The 17744-nt window shown below is 63.5% G+C and overlaps 1 protein-coding gene across 2 annotated transcripts; it reads left to right on the forward strand.

Moving 5' to 3' along the window:
* Window positions 1-554: 554 nt before the first annotated feature.
* On the forward strand, window positions 555-11294 carry TGM2 (transglutaminase 2). Of its 2 annotated transcripts, XM_086622663.1 has the most exons (13): window positions 555-700; window positions 2910-3089; window positions 4837-5079; window positions 6269-6387; window positions 7176-7304; window positions 7604-7784; window positions 8460-8595; window positions 8690-8793; window positions 8937-9176; window positions 9338-9610; window positions 10285-10445; window positions 10712-10848; window positions 11132-11294. In XM_086622663.1, the coding sequence occupies exons 1-13, from the start codon at window positions 691-693 to the stop codon at window positions 11286-11288; spliced, it is 2070 nt and encodes a 689-aa protein (XP_086478789.1). In that variant the 5' UTR covers window positions 555-690; the 3' UTR covers window positions 11289-11294. The 2 variants fall into 2 exon arrangements, with proteins under 2 accessions (XP_086478789.1, XP_086478790.1); XM_086622664.1 differs by lacking the exons at window positions 10285-10445; window positions 10712-10848; window positions 11132-11294 and adding an exon at window positions 9924-10178.
* Window positions 11295-17744: the final 6450 nt, after the last annotated feature.

Genomic DNA, 17744 nt, shown 5'->3' on the forward strand with positions numbered 1-17744 from the left:
AGGCAGCCGCAGGCAGAGACCCCCAGGCAGGAGAGGGACAGCTGGTGCGTGGGGCAAGGGCTGCCAGGGAAAGTGCCAGTCCCTGCTCCATGCACCCCTCCCCGTGGCACCGTGCCTCGGAGCAAACAGCAAGTTTTCCAGCACATTTTCCCTCAAACAGCAAAGTTTCCAGCACGTTTTTCCTCTGGCCACTGCGTCTCTTAGGGATGCACTTACGGGAAGGGGCCCGGCCGCAGCCCCCGGCAGCCGGAGCCGCTGCCAGGAACGGCCGGGTATGGAGATAAGGCGCGGGGGAAGAAAACTTTATAAGGAGAAAACATTCCCCAACTTTCTGCCGCCTCGGTGTGAACTGCACAGCCCCTCTCCGCCCCCCCCCCTTTTCTCCCCTCCTCTTAACCGCCCCGTTTCCAGCCCCTGCCCGGGGCCGGCGGGGAGGGGGCTGCGGGCGGGGGCTGGCGCTCCTGAGGCGGAGCTGAACCCCCGGCGGTTCTTTTTTCTTTGGGGGGGGTTGGGGGGTGGGTGGGTGTTTCAAATAGGTGGGACCGAAACCGCTCCGTTTCCTGGAAACTTTTTTCCCGTTCTTTCCCTCCGCCATCCCCGGGGGTGTGCGCGCCGTATAAATGGGGCGAGCGACGGGGCCGGGCGGCGGGCGCTGAGGGGCACCGGGACTGAGACCAGGACCAGGACACCATGGCCGAAGGTAAGACCGCAGGACGATCCCCTCCCGCCGGCGGTCGCGGTTTCTGGCCGGCGGGGAGCGCTGCCCGCCCGGCCGCCCCCCCCGTCCCGGCACCTGCGCGGGGGCTCCCGGCAGCGAAGCGCGGCCGCAGCCGGGGCTGGCGAGCGGGGCAGGAGCCGGTTCAGGGGACCGTGAGCTACAGCGTGGGGCGACAGGGAAGGGGACAGACTGAGACAGAGGACGGCGACAAGAAGAGCGCGGTTCCGCGCAGGGTCCGGTGCCCCCCCCCGCCAGAGCGACGCCGGTATTTGCAGAACGGAGCCTGGTGCTATTTAAAGCTTTCGGCGCTCTCGGAGAAGAGCGTTGACAGCTGGATGGGAACATGTGCCTACGTCCCACCCTGGTCTGAGGAGGATTTGTGGAGGCTCAGGCACCGGGAACGCTTCTGGCCTTCAGACCCCCCCCCTCGAGCTGGCGTGAGGGGTGAATCACCCCCCGGCTCCCACAGAGCTGCCTCCGAGCTCCCGGGAAGCGGGACTGGGCGATACCGATGGGCGCGCAGCCCGCCGGGTGCGACCGCGTCGCTCTGCCCCAGTGCTCAGCAGCACCGCAGGCTGGCCCGGCTCCTGGCACCACAGCAGCGGTACCAACACGGGTACCTCTGGCCGGGCACCGACACAGGCACCGCCAGCTCCCGGCACAAAACTGAGCCACTGCACCCCGGGCAGCCCTTGCTCCTGCATGGTGGTGCCTGGGACCCCACTGCCGTCTGCACGCCCTGGCAGCCCCCTCCTCACTTGTCTCTCAGCACTGTTGGGGAAGAATTTGGGAAGAGGCACCTGCGCTTTGAAACTCTGCTTTTTGCTAAATCCCCTGAGGACGACCACCCTGGTGACTGGGACAAGGAGCAGCCCTGCTCCTGCTCTCTCAACACGCTTATCTGCACCGCGTTCGGCTCAGCGTCAGCGAGGCTTGCAGTCACACAGTGCGTGTGCTGTAGCTCGGAGCTGTGCTGCTGCCTACGAAGGGGGAGGCGGGAAGGGAAAGGTCCTTTCTGTGCTCTGTCCCTGCTCCAGGGTCCCAGCGGACCATCTGCAGGAACTTCGCCCTTATTTACAGACAGTCCCAGCTGTTGCAGCAGCTCTGGCAGCGCAGTGGGGACCAGAGATGAGCCTGCCTGGCTCCCCTGGGTGCACACAGTGGGAGTCCCCATGCCCGGGATCCAGGAGTGGGATTTCCATTTAGCTCTGGGAACAGTGAGCTCAGGGTCAGCCATTTCCATCCGGCACCGGCCGGGGAGAGCTGTGGCACGGGACAGCGAGACGCGCAGGGCCCCTCCGAGCCGCCCCAGTCCCTGGCAGGCGCTGAGCTCGCTGTGTGCTCTCCTGCAATAAACACTTTTGCTTATTCTGGCAGCTAACCCGCCTGTTGGCAGAGCGTTCAAGGGTCACGGGCCTTAAGCGATGATGAAAAATATCACATCGCTCCAGCGCAGCGCCCGGGGCGGTGGGGACGCAGCCGCTGGCTGCTCTGGCATGGCCCTGTCTGGGCTGGGAGGCAGAGCAGAGCCCGCGGCCGGGGAATCAGACACCCCCTTTGTCACTGAACTTACGGGCTGTCCCTCCGATTTGTCAGCAGTCGCAGAGCGGTAAAGCTGCCGGAGAGCTGCCCTCAGCCTGGCTGGGGCACAGAACCATCCCTGGCATTCTCCAGGCTCAGCGGCGCTCGTTTGGGGTGGGGGCACACAGCAAGCCTCAGCCAACAGGCTCCATGCCTCCCAGAAAGCGCAGATGAGCCCTGGGCTTTGCTCCGGTGCTGGATGCCGTAAGCCGTGAACATGGCACGGCTCTGGCAGCACACAGTGCCCCTCCTCCGTGGTGGTACCATGGAGGGCAGCACCGTGGCACAAGAAATACAGCACAACTCAGTCGGGAGAGCAGCACTACGCTATCAGCTTGGCTGCCAGCTGGCTACAGGAATCCTGCCCCAGTGGGCTCAAGCCCAGCCTGCAGAGCCTGGCACGGCTGCCGCTCCAGGTGTTGGGAGCACTGGGGGAGAACAGGGCAGCCTGGGCAGAGGAGGCTGCCAAACCCCGGCACCAAGGTCCAAAGACCCAGGGCTCAGGCAGTAGCAATCCCTTCTGTCCGAATGCAGGGGCTGCATGCGCGGGGCACGGCTGCGCCCTGGAGCGCGCGGCACAGGAGAGCTGTACACGCTGCCACCTTTGCAGATCTGGTGCTGGAGACATGGGACCTGCAGTGCGAGCAAAACGGCCGGGAGCACCGGACGGCAGCGATGGGGTGCCAGCAGCTGGTGGTACGGCGGGGGCAGCCTTTCACCATCATCCTGCACTTCGCGGGCAGAGGCTACGAGGAGGGGGTGGACAAACTCGCCTTCAACGTCGAGACGGGTGAGTGCCGCCATGCCCTGCGCTGCCAGTGAGCACCCACCGCAGGGCGAGCTGCACTCTGCCTCTGGGCTCACCCCGGCCTTGCACGGGGGCTGCTCCGAGGCACCTGCCCCATCCCTGTCCCCGTCCCCCCCCGCAGAGGCTGGTGCTGGGCACAGCTTTTGCACCCAGATGGAGAGAAAAGGTGGAAACTGGGCTCCATAACGAGGGCTGAAGGGACGTGATAAAGAAATAGAACAAAAAGCTGCCACCTCCTCCTCCTCCTCCCACAGCCGGACTCGGAGCCACACTGGAGCCACTGGCTCACCAGGAAGGGCCTCGGCTGCGGCCAGGGAACCCGCCCGAGTCTGTTGCCCTTCTGAGAAACGTCAGCAAAAGTGCATCTTTTCGGCCGGGGAGTCTCACAGCACTTTTCCCAGTGGCTTTTTTACCGAGCCCCCCCCCCGCACTCCGACATCCCCGGAGCGGGGTTTGCTCCGGAAACACAAACCCTGGAGAAAGGAAACGTTCCCGTTGAGCCTCCGCAGCGCTCAGCCCCGCTGCCCCTGGAGCTGGGAGCTGAGAGCAGCATCCGGCGGGTCCCGGTGGCTCCGAACCCGGGGAGCCCGTGAGGGGCGGCGGGGACCGGGGCGTCCCCTCCGCGGCCGGAGCTGGGCTCAGCCGGCGGGCGGGGGCTCAGCCCCGCCAGCTCGGAGCAAAGGGAGAGGAAACTTTCTTGGGCAAGAGTTATTTTTGGGGCTGCAGCGTCCTGCTGCGTCAACGGAGCCAGAATTCAAAGCGAAACTGCAGCCGAGTGTCCTCGCAGCGCAAAACGCTCTTTGTTCTTTTCCCCTAAACGCTCCCAAGACGCGGTGGGCTCAGTCCAGCCCACGGGGGCAAAGGCACCGGCTGGCACTGGCTGCCCCCAGCCGGTGCCTTGCCCCAGTGGGCTGTAGCTCAGCCCTGGCGCTGGCACAAGGGCATAAAAGCTCAACCCGACCTCCCCGAAAGGACAGACAGGAGAAACTGTGTCACTCGCATGAGTTCATGAGTATTTTTGGTGACTCGCCTGGCACCCTGCCCACGCTGCGGGCGAAGGCTGGCGGGAGCCCAGCCCGAGGCCCTCTGCTCTCCGTGGGGGCGGCAGATGACGGTGGCCCCGGCATCGCCACGGAGCCGTGCCTGGCCCGGGCTGGGCTCGCGGCTCCCGGAGGAGCGGCTTTTGGAGCCCGCTGGGCGCAGGTGGCTTGGACGCAGCCGCGGATCGCGCTGTCCTCGGCGCGGCCACTGATGTAATCGCAGTCGTGGGATGTTTGCGGCAGCGCCTGAGGCTGCGCGCACGTGGCGGGGCTCCTGCTGAGAGCACCCTGGCAGTGGCGGGCACAGCGACTCGGTCGCTCCACTCGGAGCCGAGGCAGGAGCAGGTGCAGCCGAGGGGAGCAGACATGGCCCTGGGGTGGGCACCAGGATGGGTACCCCTCCACTCTCCTGGCCCTCGGGCACCCATGGGACGAGTCCCTCCATCCCACCCCTTCCCAAACAGCAAGTGACATGCTTGAACGTCCTGGGGCTGGGCTGCCTGCGCCCCCGATACCCGACAAAGCAAACAGCGAACACGCCTGGGTTGCAGGAACCAAGGTCCTGGCAGCCACCGCAGGGCAGAGGGCACGGGAGCACTGTGGGGCAGGTCCCCGTGGCACAGCCCCCATGGCGTGGAGCTCCCAGGGCCCCTGAGCACCAGGAGAGCTGATGAGCTCTTTCTTGGCAGGACCCTGCCCCATCGAGACATCAGGAACCAGGTTCCACTTCGCCGTAACCGACTTCCCGGATGAATCGGGCTGGAGCGCCGTGGTGCAGCAGCAGGACGGGGCCTCCCTCTCCGTCTCGCTCTGCTCCCCCACCAGCGCCTGCGTCGGTCGCTACAGCCTGACGCTGGAGACCTCCACCGGCTACCAGGGCACCAGCTGCCACATCGGGGAATTCATTCTGCTCTTTAACGCCTGGCACGCAGGTGAGGCTTTGGCCCTCCTGAGGCAGGGGGTCCCCAGGTAAGGCAAGGACAAGCTGCCCCCCAGCTCTGCTGGGGCAGCACATCCCTGGGGGTCTCGCACCGCTGCAGACCCCGGGTGCCCCAAGCCTGGAGCTCAGGTCTAAGCAGAAATCCCCACTTTGCTTCCACCTCCACATGGTCACCCCAGCAGGTCAGGGCCATAAGTGCTGCCCCCACCCCAGGACACACAGCCCCTTTGCCAGCACCCCAAACACCCAATGCCCCATCCAGCTGCCCCCACCACATGGTGCCCCACGGGAGCTCACCTCTGCAATGCTGGTGTGAAGCCCCCGACAGCTGCTCCCAGCCGAGTGGTGAGCAGAGGAAAAGCCCTGCAAAGCCCTTAATTGCCCCTAATTTCCCCTAATTTCCCCCACCTGCCCCAGCCCTGCCCACCCCCTCTGCTTCCGGGCCGGGTGCCCAGCTGTGGGCTCTGTGCTGAGCCCCGGGCACTCCCAGGGGTGTCACTGTCCTGGTGACATTCGGGCAGCCCGACACAGAAGGGAGGATCGGTGCTGCAGAATTTAATGACTCTGGACAAACAACAGCCGGATTTTCATCTCCCTGTGTTCTTCCTCTGTCCCCAGGAGCAGCCCCGAGCTGTCCCGCACCCCTGGCCTGTACCGGCCCCTTTCCTGAATCCCAAACCCTTCCTGCTGGCTCCGGCTCTGCTGAGATAAGGGCTTTAGGAAGCTTCGAGCACTGGTGCTGGGGTTGTACGTGTTGGGATTTTTTTCCTGAAAACATTTCCAGTAAATAGTGATTTTTCCAGCAATAACTGCTGTGAGAGCGAAATGGCTTCAGCTGCGTTCTCAGCCAGCGCTCCTGGATCCCACAGCTCCCCTCTCCCACCAGGGAGGTTCCCCCTCCTGGGAAAAGACCCAAGTCCATAAAGCAAAGGGAGTAAAGAGAGAAACAAGAAAGAATGGAAAAGGAAACCACAAGCCCACTGATATTTTCTCATCAGCTGAAATCAAACTGGCTTGAAATTCTCCAGCAGCTTTTCCAGATGGGAGCAGTTCCAGCCTCTGTTGCCTCATTTCCCACCAGACCTGTCCCATGTCCCATCCCTGGGGAGGGGGAGCTCTGAGCAGGCTGGGGGCTGGGGGGCAGAGCCCTGACCTGGCCCCATCTCTCGCTGCCCCCGCAGAGGACACCGTCTTCCTCCGGGACGAGGAGGAGCGCCGTGAGTACGTGCTGTCTCAGCAGGGGCTCATCTACCAGGGCTCCCCCGACTACATCACCTCCATCCCCTGGGACTTCAGCCAGGTGAGCGGCCCCCTCCCCCCCGGGACCCCCAGCCGAGCGCAGCCCGTGTGGCCCTGATGCTGTGGGGTGCGGGGCTGCTGCCAGGTGTGTCGCCCCAAACACAGCCGGCACCGCTACGGATCCGCCACGCCACGCAGCCATGGGACAAACCAGCCGGGATCTCACCACCGTTACCGAGAGGGAACGCGCCGACCCGGACGCGTGGCCGAGTGCGGGAGCGTTGCGTTCCCGCACGGCTCCTGGGGGCCCCGGGGCCACTTGCTCCTAATCGGGGCGGCCACGCTTTGCCAGGAGCCGTTGCCCGATAACGCGTGAGCCGTCGCCGTGCCGGCCGTGCTGATAAGGCAGCGCCCGCGCCCCGAGCTGCAGCCCCCCACAGCCGCCCTTCCCGTGCTCCAGGCGGTCCTGGGGGGCCGGCGGGCTCCCCGCAGGATGCACGCTGCGGTTCGGGGAAGGGCTGTGACTCAGCCAGTGATGGGAAATAGGTGGTTCTCCCCGGAGGTCAGGTCCGTGCCTGACCCCTGTGCGGCAGCAGCCGCAGGAAGCAGGATCCGGCCCCGGTGCAAGGGCAGGAGCCCAACCTTGGGCTTTGCCAGCTGAGCCTCCGCACCAGCCCCTCGTTGTGCTGGCACAAATGGGGGGAGTCACTCGGTGGGTGCCAGCTCGGGGAGGGGACCCTGGGGATGTGTTACCCCCTTGCAGGGCGTCGCAGCGAGCCGGGGAGGCAGCACAGAACCCCCCCCATACCGTGGGGACCTCACGCACCTTTTGTCCCCCCTCTGCCCCAGTTCGAGGAGGAGGTCTTGCCCATCTGCCTCAAGCTGCTGGACACAAACCCCAAATTCCTGAAGGACCAGAACCGGGATTGCTCCCGCCGCAACGACCCCGTGTACATCGGCAGGGTGGTGAGCGCCATGGTGAGTCCTGAGATAGACAGACAGACGGATAGATAGATGGATAGATAGATAGATTGATCTCACCTCTCTCTGTATGTATATAAAATCCTTTTAAGAGAAGAGGAATAGCAGAGGTGGGCACGTGCCAGCAGCTGCTGCATGTCATAACCCAAATCCCCGGCGGGAGGACGTGTTTCTAAAATCTATCCCCAATTACGTCCCCGTCATGCTAATGGGGGTGACAGCGTGCGTGAGCTGGGAGGGAAGGTGCTTTCCCTCCCTCACCAGCCTTCTCCTGCCCCTCTCTTGTCATGCCGCAGGTGAATTGTAACGACGAGGACCGGGGGGTGCTGGTGGGGCGGTGGGACAACTGTTACGAGGACGGGATGAGCCCCATGTCCTGGATCGGGAGTGCGGATATCCTCAAGAGGTGGAAGAAGTTTGGGTGCCAACCAGTCAAGTATGGCCAGTGCTGGGTCTTCGCTGCCGTGGCGTGTACTGGTGAGCGCAGACAGCTCCTGTGTCCCCTTCCTGTGTCACCTGTGTACCCCCTGCCCCATCTCCCACCCCAGGCTAGGGCGAAAGGAGGAAAACGCTGGGCTGGCTTCTGTCGAGACGCACACACGTGCGCGGTTCTGCCCGGAGAAACGCGCTGCGGGATCGCGCGAGCGGTTCTGTATCACGGATACACGAGATCCTTTTTAGAGGAGAGAAATAGCAGAAAACTAAAGTGGATTTTCCGCGGCTCTCAGAAGTTTGTAGCCTTCCTTTGAAGCGTCACAACCACCTCCCTGCTCCCCGGGGAGCTCCGCTCGCCGTGAGATGAAACAGGCGGCTGCAGCGCGCCGCTGCCCGGGCACCGCCTCGGAAGCGCCCGCAGCCTCTTCTGTGCCTTTTTTCTACTGCGGTATCAAAACCCGGCAGACTGTCTGTGCCGTGGGCCACCCGGCTCGCCCGCAGCATGCCAGTCCCATGGCCACTGCAGGAGCCGGCTTGTCCTGGGGGATCGGTCACCGGGCACCTCTTGGGGTGGGAAGGGCAGGGCAGGAGCTGTGCAAACCCCAGGCTCCGTGGGACAGGAGCCGGGCACACCTGGGGCCGTGCACACCTGGGACTTGCCAGGGCAGGAGTCGTGTGAGCCGGGGCCCTGTCTCACCCTGCCCCGTGTCCCCGCAGTCATGCGGTGCCTGGGCATCCCCAGCCGGGTGGTGACCAACTACTACTCAGCCCACGACACCAACGGCAACCTGGTCATCGACCGCTACGTCAGCGAGATGGGGGAGGAGGACCGGCGCTCCAGGGACTCGATCTGGTGAGCAGCGCGGCCGGAGCCGGCCTGCCCAGCCCGGGGGGGCGTCTGCCCCTTCCCCGGAGCCCACGTCACGGCATCCCGCCTTCCCTTGCAGGAACTTCCACTGCTGGGTGGAGTCCTGGATGGCCCGTCCAGACTTGGCACCTGGCTACGATGGGTGGCAGGCACTGGACCCAACGCCCCAGGAGAAGAGCGAAGGTATGGCACACGCTGCCCAGGTGCTCCATCCTGCCCCTGGCAGGGCATGGCACAGCACAGCATGGCCACCCCTCGCCACGACTGTGTCTCGCCCCTGCGGTGGCCAAACCCCAGGCGGTGACGGCGGCTCCGCTCCCTCCCAGGGGTGTTCTGCTGCGGGCCAGCGCCCGTCAAAGCCATCAAGGAGGGCGACCTGCAGCTGAAGTACGACATCCCCTTCGTCTTCGCGGAGGTGAACGCCGACGTGGTGTACTGGGTGGTGCGGCGCGACGGGTCGGAGAAGAAGAGCACCCACTCCTCGGTGGTGGGGAAGAACATCAGCACCAAGAGCGTGGGCAGAGACAGCAGGGAGGACATCACCCACACCTACAAGTACCCAGAGGGTACGGGGCAGCAGTGGGGGCAGAGACGCACTGGGAGGTGGCTGCTGGGAAACAGCTGGGAAACAATTAATGCAGCTGCTGCACTGGGAGGGCTCCAGGAATCCGGGCAAAGCAGCCTGGACCGTGCCCTCCCCGGACCTGCGGTTTTCCATGTGCCGCAGGGTCTGAAAAGGAGAGGGAAGTGTTTGCGAAGGCGGAGCACGAGAAGTGCTCCCTCGGGGAGGAGCACGGGGGGCTGCACCTCAAGATCAAGCTGTCGACGGGCGCGAACAACGGCTGCGACTTCGACGTCTTCGCCGTCATCGGGAACGACAGCGACACGGAGCGGGTGTGCCGGCTCATGCTGTGCGCCCGGACCGCCAGCTACAACGGCACCATCGGGCCCCAGTGCGGCATGACGGACCTGCCGGACATCGCCCTCGCGCCCCAGGAGGGTAAGAGACCTGCTGGCAGCGAGGAGGGGGCGCGTCGGTGGGCCCAGGGTCAGGGCAGCGGTTTTTGCCACGTTCACCTGCATCTCTGGGGTCTGCGGTGAGGCTGCGGGGCCGGGGATGGGTACCCTTGGCAGGGCACCGCCGTGCCCGACCACATGCCAGGTCTCCTCCTCAGGCGGGCACAATGTCCCGCAGCATTTCGCTGCAGAGCTGCCTGGTGCGGACCCGCTGAACCTTCATTTGCCTTTGTTACAAATTAGCGTTACCGCCTGGTAATTAAACCAGAGTTTTGATTTATGACTGTTTTCCACAGACCCTTCTGGGCTTGGAAACGCGATACATCTGCTGTCCTGGAACAGCCTCATTTTAACCCAAGCCAAGACCCGCTCTCCTGCCGGGGTCGTAACAAACGCAGCTGAATATAACCCGTTTTTGGGGGGAAGCGATTAGGCAAGACCCCCCCCAGCTCAGGCTTGTTTGGGGGTGCTCCAGCCCTGCCCCTTCCCTGCAGGGGTGTCCCCAGTGCCAGGGGGACCCTGGTTCTCCGGGACCGTCCTGCCCTTGCGAGGTGCCTGGAGAAGCTCCCGGGGAGCCGGGACCAGCCGGGTACCAGGATGGGGCCGCGGGTGCTGGGCTGGAGGTGAGCCCCCATTCCCCCCCGCCCCCCCTTCCAGAGAAGTGCGTGCCGCTGCAGATCCGGTACGAGGACTACAGGGAGAGCCTGAGCCAGGACAACTTCATCAAGGTGGTGGCTCTGCTGACCGAGCACCAGAGCGGTGACATCATCGTGGCCATCCGCGACATCTACGTCCAGAATCCCGAGATCAAGATCAGGGTGAGCTCCACGCTCTGGCCCGGCCGCGTTGGGAGGGGACAATTCCCATTCCGGGGGGTGCTGCGGTCACCCCAGGGCTCGGTTCCAGCGACCCAAGCCCCAGGATGGGGTAGTCCCACCACGGCGAGGCTGAGGCAGCAGGTCCCACATCGCTGCGTGGGGCTGCCTTCCTGAGGACCCCCATCCCCAGGGAGCTGCTCGGGGCAGGGTGGGCACCGCGGCCCCCAGGTGGGGCCGTGCTGGGGTCCATCCCTGCCTGCTTGCAGATTTTAGGGGAGCCGATGCAGAAGCGGAAGCTGGTGGCGGAGATCAGCCTGGTGAACCCCCTGGCCGTCCCCCTCAACAACGGCGTGTTCGTGGTGGAGGGCTCCGGCCTCACCGACGGGCAGCACATCAAGGAGCTGTAAGAGCTTTTCCTCCTTCCACCCAGCTGGGCCCCTGGGAACGGGGTGGGGGTGGATTTTTGTGCCCAGAGCCCCCCAGGGAGGGCAGCCCCATGGGCTGGCTCTGCTGCGGGCTCGGAGCATCTTGGCCCCACACCGCGCTGGGGACGGGGGGCTCAGCCATGCCGGGGGGGGGTCCCTGTTCCCGGGTCCCCGCACTGTCCCGCAGCACTGCGGGCACAGGGTGGGTGACAGGTCAGCAGGAGGGAAGCAGCCACCCTGCTGACCCCCTGCCCTCCCCAGCGAGGAGCCCGTGGAGCCGCAGGCGGAGGCCAAGTTCAGGCTGGACTTCGTGCCGAGCCAGGCGGGGCTGCACAAGCTGATGGTGGACTTCGAGAGCGACAAGCTGGCGGGGGTGAAGGGCTACCGCAACGTCATCATCGCGCCCCAGCCCAAGTGAGCGGCTGCCGCGGCCCCCCCGGCACAGAGCCCCCGCCTCCCCTCCCGCACCGGGGCTCGCCGGCTGCCCACCCGCTTTAGCCCCAGCCCGTCCCAGCAGCGTGCAGAAGGACGACAGCCGAAGCTCAGCCCGATGCCGACGTGGCGGCCGTGGTGCCACGCTCCTCCCCGGGAGTGCTCGGTGCTGTGGGGAGAGAAGTGATGGCAGCAGGGGCAGGAGGGGGGCGCCGGGGGTGTTTGGGGGCTCCCTGCGGCAGCCGCTCGGTTCACTCCCTTCCCCTCACCCCGCGGGGTGGAAACGTCCCCGTCTCGCCCATGCCCTGGCCTGGGTGCAGCAGGGACCCCCGCACAGCACCCAGCCCCCTCCTCTCCCCACGGCACCGACAGCCTCGGGGCTGCGGAGCAGATTCCATAGAGCAAGAGCAGAACCTCCTCCAGCACCGGCTGGACTCCAGCCGCGCTCACACGTGCCGTCGCAACCCTCTGAACGCAATTCCGTAGAGAAAAGATCGTGTCCTGTGAGCACAAAGCTGTTTATACACTATATACACCCAGAGCAAGGCTATTTATGGCCAGAGATACGTGCCGCGTAGCGCCCGCCGCGCAGCCGCAGCGGGGTGTTCGCCTGCATAACGCTCCTGTCGCAGCAAACAGAGCAGGGGGGGTGGGACGTTACCTGGGTAGGGATGAACTATGCAAGCACTGAATAAAAACTCTATTTTTCACTTTTAAAGCCAGACCCGGCTCTTTCGAGCATCCTTTCGGAGCAGAGGCACCCAGCAGCTCCTTGCCCAATGCCCAAGTGGGTGGGGGGTGAGTTCACCCCCAGCCCAGGCTGACACTGTGGGTTCAGCGCCGCGGCCGGTGCTTTGCTGCACTCAGGTCCCGCTGTCGGCTGCCCCCGAGCCGCTGCACTGGCACAGCCCGGCATTCCCGGGGTGCTCTGCAGCTTGGGTGGTACCCAGAAAGCACGGTGACCCCCGCGGCTCTCCCAGTCCCGCAGCATGACTTGGCAGCACCCACGGCACAGTGCAAACTGGCATCAGCCTCCGAGGCAGTGCGGCCCCAGGGGCCAACGCAGACGCCCGGAGCAGGGACGGCACCGGGCAGTGGCTGAGGATGGGAGAGAAAACCCGTACGGGAAATGAAACAAACAGATTTGGCGCAGCCAGGCAGCCAGAGAAGGGGTGACTGAGCGCAAGGATGCGGGAGGAGGGCAGGGATGTGCCTCAAGCCTGGAAGAGGGGTCAAGGCACTGCCAAAGATAAACACTTCCCATGCCAGAACACAACCCGCTGCCTTCTCCCCACAAATGTCGTGGGAACCTCCCTGCCCTGTAAACAAACACCAGAAAACCGTTACAGAATGGGTGGTCTCCTGCTGCGGCCGGGGGGTCCCACAGCCCAGCAGCCCCAGGCAGAGGGGACGCACCCACCTGGGCATCGCCCACCCGAACCAGAGGATGGTCTGTAGCACGAGGAGACCCCTGGGTGAGCTCCCACCCAGCAGTCCCAGTCCCCCATCCCAGTCCCGATACAGGCTGGCTGGGAGCTGGGAGCGCTGCTGACCCAAGACAGCCCGTCCTCCAGCTGCTCTCTCTGTTTATCTTTAAGATGAGATCAAATCTCCCCGTGCAGCATTCTGGACACAGCTGCTCCTCTCCAGAGCTTGGCAGATGATCCACAGCTGGACATCCCAGCGCCCCGGCCCTGCTCTCCCCAGGCTGGGCTGGCAGGAGCTGCCCGAGCCCCATCCCGGCCTCGGCTCCTGCTCCAGGCAAGGGGCTGCACCGGGCGCTGCCGGGTCCGGCTGGTGCGTGGCAGTGGGTTGTTTGGCTGCCAGAATCTCCCAAGACAACTCTCCGGGACAGCCACAGCATCTTCCTCCCCGCACCTTGTGGAGATTCCAGCACCACATCTCTCTGTCCTGCTGCTCTCAAGCGCAGCCAGAGAACACGGCTGGGACCACCGCGGGGACGAAGCGTCCGGCCCACGGCACGGCTGCGGAGCAGCTCCTGAGGGACAGGACCCACGAGTACCCACTGCCCCGCAGCGCGGGAATGGGACAGGAGCTCCAGGAGAGACGGGAACAAGGGTTTCCTCCTCCCGCAGCAGCGGGGTGAGTGGTGGGGACCACCCTGGCCCCCAGCCCCGGCAGCATCAACCCCCCAGACATGAGTCCCAGGAGCACGGACAGCCCCGAAGGAGTTAACGCCGTGGACGCCGTGCTGCACGGCCGCACTTTAAAGCCCATTTGTTACCAGCAGCTGTGCTGAGCCAGGCTTCACGCTGCTCCATGCCTGGTTTAAAAATAACCGGCAGCTCCTTCGGTTCGGAGCTGGGCCCTGATAAAATAAACATTAGCACAGCTATTTCTGAAGGTCACTCCCATCCATCTGAGCCTCGGCAGCGCGTGGCGGCTTTGACGAGGAACGAGCTCGTAAGAGACTCCAAATGCTGCGTTTATGGTTTGGCTCCAGGGTTGGGCTCTTTGGGGCTGGTTTTTCTCCCATTATCCAGCAACCACCCCCTTCCAGGCTGTTTGCAGCCCAACGAGTTCCTCGAGGCACCTCTGCCGAGCCCGGGGGTGTTGGCCCCACACGCTCGTCCTTCCGGCACTGCCGGACCAGCGTGGCCGGTCCCACCGCCACCGCGGGGCCCTCTGGCTGCCGGAGCCTGGGGACAGCTTCCCTGGGGCCCCGAACGCTGTGCTACATCCAGGAGACTCTTTGGCACTCTTGCCATGCAAGCAATAATTTATAAATTAAATATTAACAGCCCCCATCGCATGGAATTCGTAATTCAGCATCAGCCCCAGTGCCACAGCAACGCAGACTGCTGGCGTGCAGAGGAGAGGTTGTCGATACATCCCAGCTCACCAGAGATGCTGACTGGCCAAGAAGTGACTGTAAACTCATTTTAGACTTGAGGACCTTTAACTTCCCTTCGTTGATGGATTGAGACTAGAAAAAACTACCGTAAATCAGAGCGCGCACACGCACAGCTCCGGGATTTGCGAAGCCCACCGCCCCTCCAGAGCTCTCCCGCCTCCTCTGCAAACACGGACGCGTTTCTACGCTCACGCAAGCGATGGGACACCTGGGGCACCGAGAGAAAAAACACATAATAGAACCCGGATGGCAAGAGCTGCCGTGGGAAGCCATCCCCCTTTTCCAAGACCACAGGAGGTGCAGGAGACACCACGGAGAGACGCTTTGTCCAGCGAGGCCGTTGCGCGGAGCGACCCCTCAAACAGCCTCCCTGTGCCTGCCTGATGCCGCTGCGCAGCCCAGGAAGGAAGGGCAGAGCCCATGAGCCCAGCGCCACCAGTTTGATCCCGGCTCTCCTCTGCTCCGCAGGGCAGTCTGCATGCTGCCCCTGGCACTGCTCCTGCCTGGGCTGGCACGCATGGACAGGCTGGTGTGGGCACTGGCCAGAGCCAGAGGCGCTGGCAGCAGATGGGCTGCTTTCCATCAGGCGCCCGTCTCCTCCCAGTGGAAAAAAGAGCAGACCCTAAACCTGCTCACCATTTATTAGTGCACACCGATTCGTTTCAGCAGCAGCACGAAGCCCAGCGACGAGCGGCCAGGCTGCGACGCCACATCGAATCCCGAGCCGGGGAAAGCTTGGAGAGCGGTCGTGTATCTGCAGCCAGTCGGGGGTCCGGGCTCAAGGGGCTGCCCAGCACCTGCCCCTGGCTGCTGCGCCCGGTGGGTGTTTCTGCGCCCAAAGGGCTCCTTTACCTTAAGCGAACGTCTCCCCCGCGGGGTGGCACCGCTGGAGCCCGCGCTGGCTGCTCCCACAGAGGATCCCTGCCCTCTCCCATGGAGGATCCCTGCCCGCTCGGGGATGGAGGAGACGTGGCCGCCGCAGGTGTCACGTCCCGGCAGGGGCATCCGCGACGCTTCACCGTCAGGTTCCTCCCTGAGACCCAGAGCAGCCCAAGGGCAGCCGAGAGACTTTGGGTTTGCGCTGCCACTGCTGGCAGTGAGGCCGATGGAAACAAAACGGACCTGTCTGCAGCTACTCCATCTCCCGAGACAAACACCACGCTTCCCTCGCCCCAGAGCATCAGCAACGCTGTGAAAAGACACTTGGACTGGTTTAGGTGAAGAAAAACGCTCCACAGCCAACTCCGTGCCAGAAAATACGCGACAGATGCAGGGCGAGAGCACGAGTGTGTGTCCTGTGTTAACACACGCTCCAGCCTCCACCCCCTGGACAGCACACAAAATATCTCAAAACCCGGATTTGACAACTGCAGCAGCAGCTCAATCGTCTGCCGCGGCAACGAGTGGCCGATGTCACCGTCCCTGCCTCACGCAGCAGCCGCCGGGCAGGCTGGTAACCAGGAGAAGGGGATGCCAAGTGCGGGATTCAGGGCATGTTCCAAGTGCTGCTGCTCTCCTCCCAGGTGAAGCCCCCCCCGGGCCCCGTCCCCCACCCTGCGCACGGCGATCCGCAGCCAGGAGCCTCCGTCCGGGCCTCGGATGCTCCCGCGTGAGCAGCCCCCCGCGCTCTGCGCCAGCAGAGCCACCAAGTCGCGTCTGCTCCAGCACCCGCGGAGGCTTGGCCGGGGATCAGCCTTCATTAACTTCTTGCTGCACGGTGCTGTGTGAAGCCCCGGCTGAAAATACAAATAAAGAAACAATTTTCTACCTCCTGTTGCCTTCCAGCGGACTTTTCGCAGGATTCCTGCAAGTGGAAAAAGGGGGGGAGGAAGGAGAAGGGAAAGGCTGCAGCAGCTCTCTGGAAGACACGATGGCATTTACGTGGTAATTCACACCCATCTCCTTTCAATCCTATTTCCAGAGACTTGGCTTTTCACAGCACAGTCCCTGAAAGAAGCTTATTTGCCTCCTGGACTCCCCCGAGAAGCCCGAGCTGGACACCCCCGAGCCCCCCTGCCCGTCACGATCCCCTCGCAGCCAACACAAAGCTGCAAAATCCAAACCTGCCGGTACGTGACACCCCAAACTTCCATCCTTCCTTCCAAATCAGGTGCTGCTCGACCCAGCCAGCCTCTCCCCCCCACTCCATCATCCACCAAACCGCCGTCTGCACGGTGAAAGCAGCTCTGGTATTTCCTGCACCACGAAGTTTTCAACCTGACACTCCTTACTTGCTCTAAGAGGAACATTTTTTCCTGCGTTACAAACCACTGATTCCAACTTCACTTTCATTTCCCTTGGCTCTGGAGACAAGAAGCTGCTCTCTCAGGGGCTACAAAAACAACGTCTCAGCGCTGACGCAAAATCCTTTGTTGTTGCGTTGCAGCAACACTGAACCTCCGGGGGCTCCTGAGCCACCCGACTCATTTTCCTTCCTTGTTCATCCAGAAACCTCCAAACCACCACCAGCCCTGGGAAACCTGGCGGACCCCAAACCTGGCAAAGTCCAAGCAGCGAAAGGGCAGCTGGTGCCCAGAGCACGTCCCCAACGGCGAGTGCCACCCCGGGCAGACACCCGTCCCGGGCTCACCGTGCCACGTGCCCAGCACAGTGTCTACAACCACATTGCACTCAAACATTTTACGAGGTAATTTTTTTCCAGGTGGCACAAGGTGCTTTTTATGCTTTTTCTGTCTAAACATACATAAAGTTTAGGACTGGCCAGGGAACCTATCGACACTTGGCCCGAGTCAATAACGGGGCAAAGTGGGCAGCCACCCCGCTGCGGGGCGAGACGCCAGGCGGGCGCAGCACACCGCGGCGCCACAGCCCTGCCAGCGCTGCGTGCCCATCCCCGCCGTATCCGCGATCCTACAGACTCGCGGGTTGTGAGCCGAGATCGAGCTCTCACCTCCTCCAGACGCGAAAGCCACCACGGGGTGCGTTCCGCAGCGAGAGCCGGTGAGAGCGGCGAAGGGAACACACGGTGCCCCGCAGCACGTAACTGCACGGAAAGCTGCCGTCGGGGGCACTTCAGTTCTTGAAAAAAAAAAAAAAAAATAAATTCTGAAAGGCAGCAGAGGACATTCAGTACCCAGGCACGTTTTATGCCTTTGAAAACCTCACTCTGGTTCCTACAAACACGGTGCGAAGGTGGCTTTCAGCTGGAAGGGCCCCCTCAGACCCGCTCCTCGCAGAAGGCTGCGTATCACCGCCGCACGCCGCGTATCGAAGCGGTGCGAAACGCACCCTCTTTCATGGAACGTTTGTCAATTGGTACAAAACCATGAGCGGCTTCACAGCCACTCTCCAGGGCCCGTGAAACAATTACTAAGTTTGCCCAGAGACCATTGCAGAGTAGTTAACTGAAGAACCCCTCAGCCCCCCCAAACCTCCAAGAAAATTAACACCCCAGAAGACGTGAAGACCCCCCCAACACAAGGCTCCCACCAGGCGGTATGGCAGCTCCTGACGCTCGCACAGCAACGCCCCGCTCCTGCCTCCCAGGTTTGCCTTTTGTCTCGGTGTTTTTCAGAGTCGTTACTGACACCACACCACGAGTCAATC

This window comes from Tauraco erythrolophus, chromosome 18, assembly GCF_009769465.1.
Source record: "Tauraco erythrolophus isolate bTauEry1 chromosome 18, bTauEry1.pri, whole genome shotgun sequence".
In the NCBI taxonomy this organism is placed as follows: domain Eukaryota; kingdom Metazoa; phylum Chordata; class Aves; order Musophagiformes; family Musophagidae; genus Tauraco; species Tauraco erythrolophus.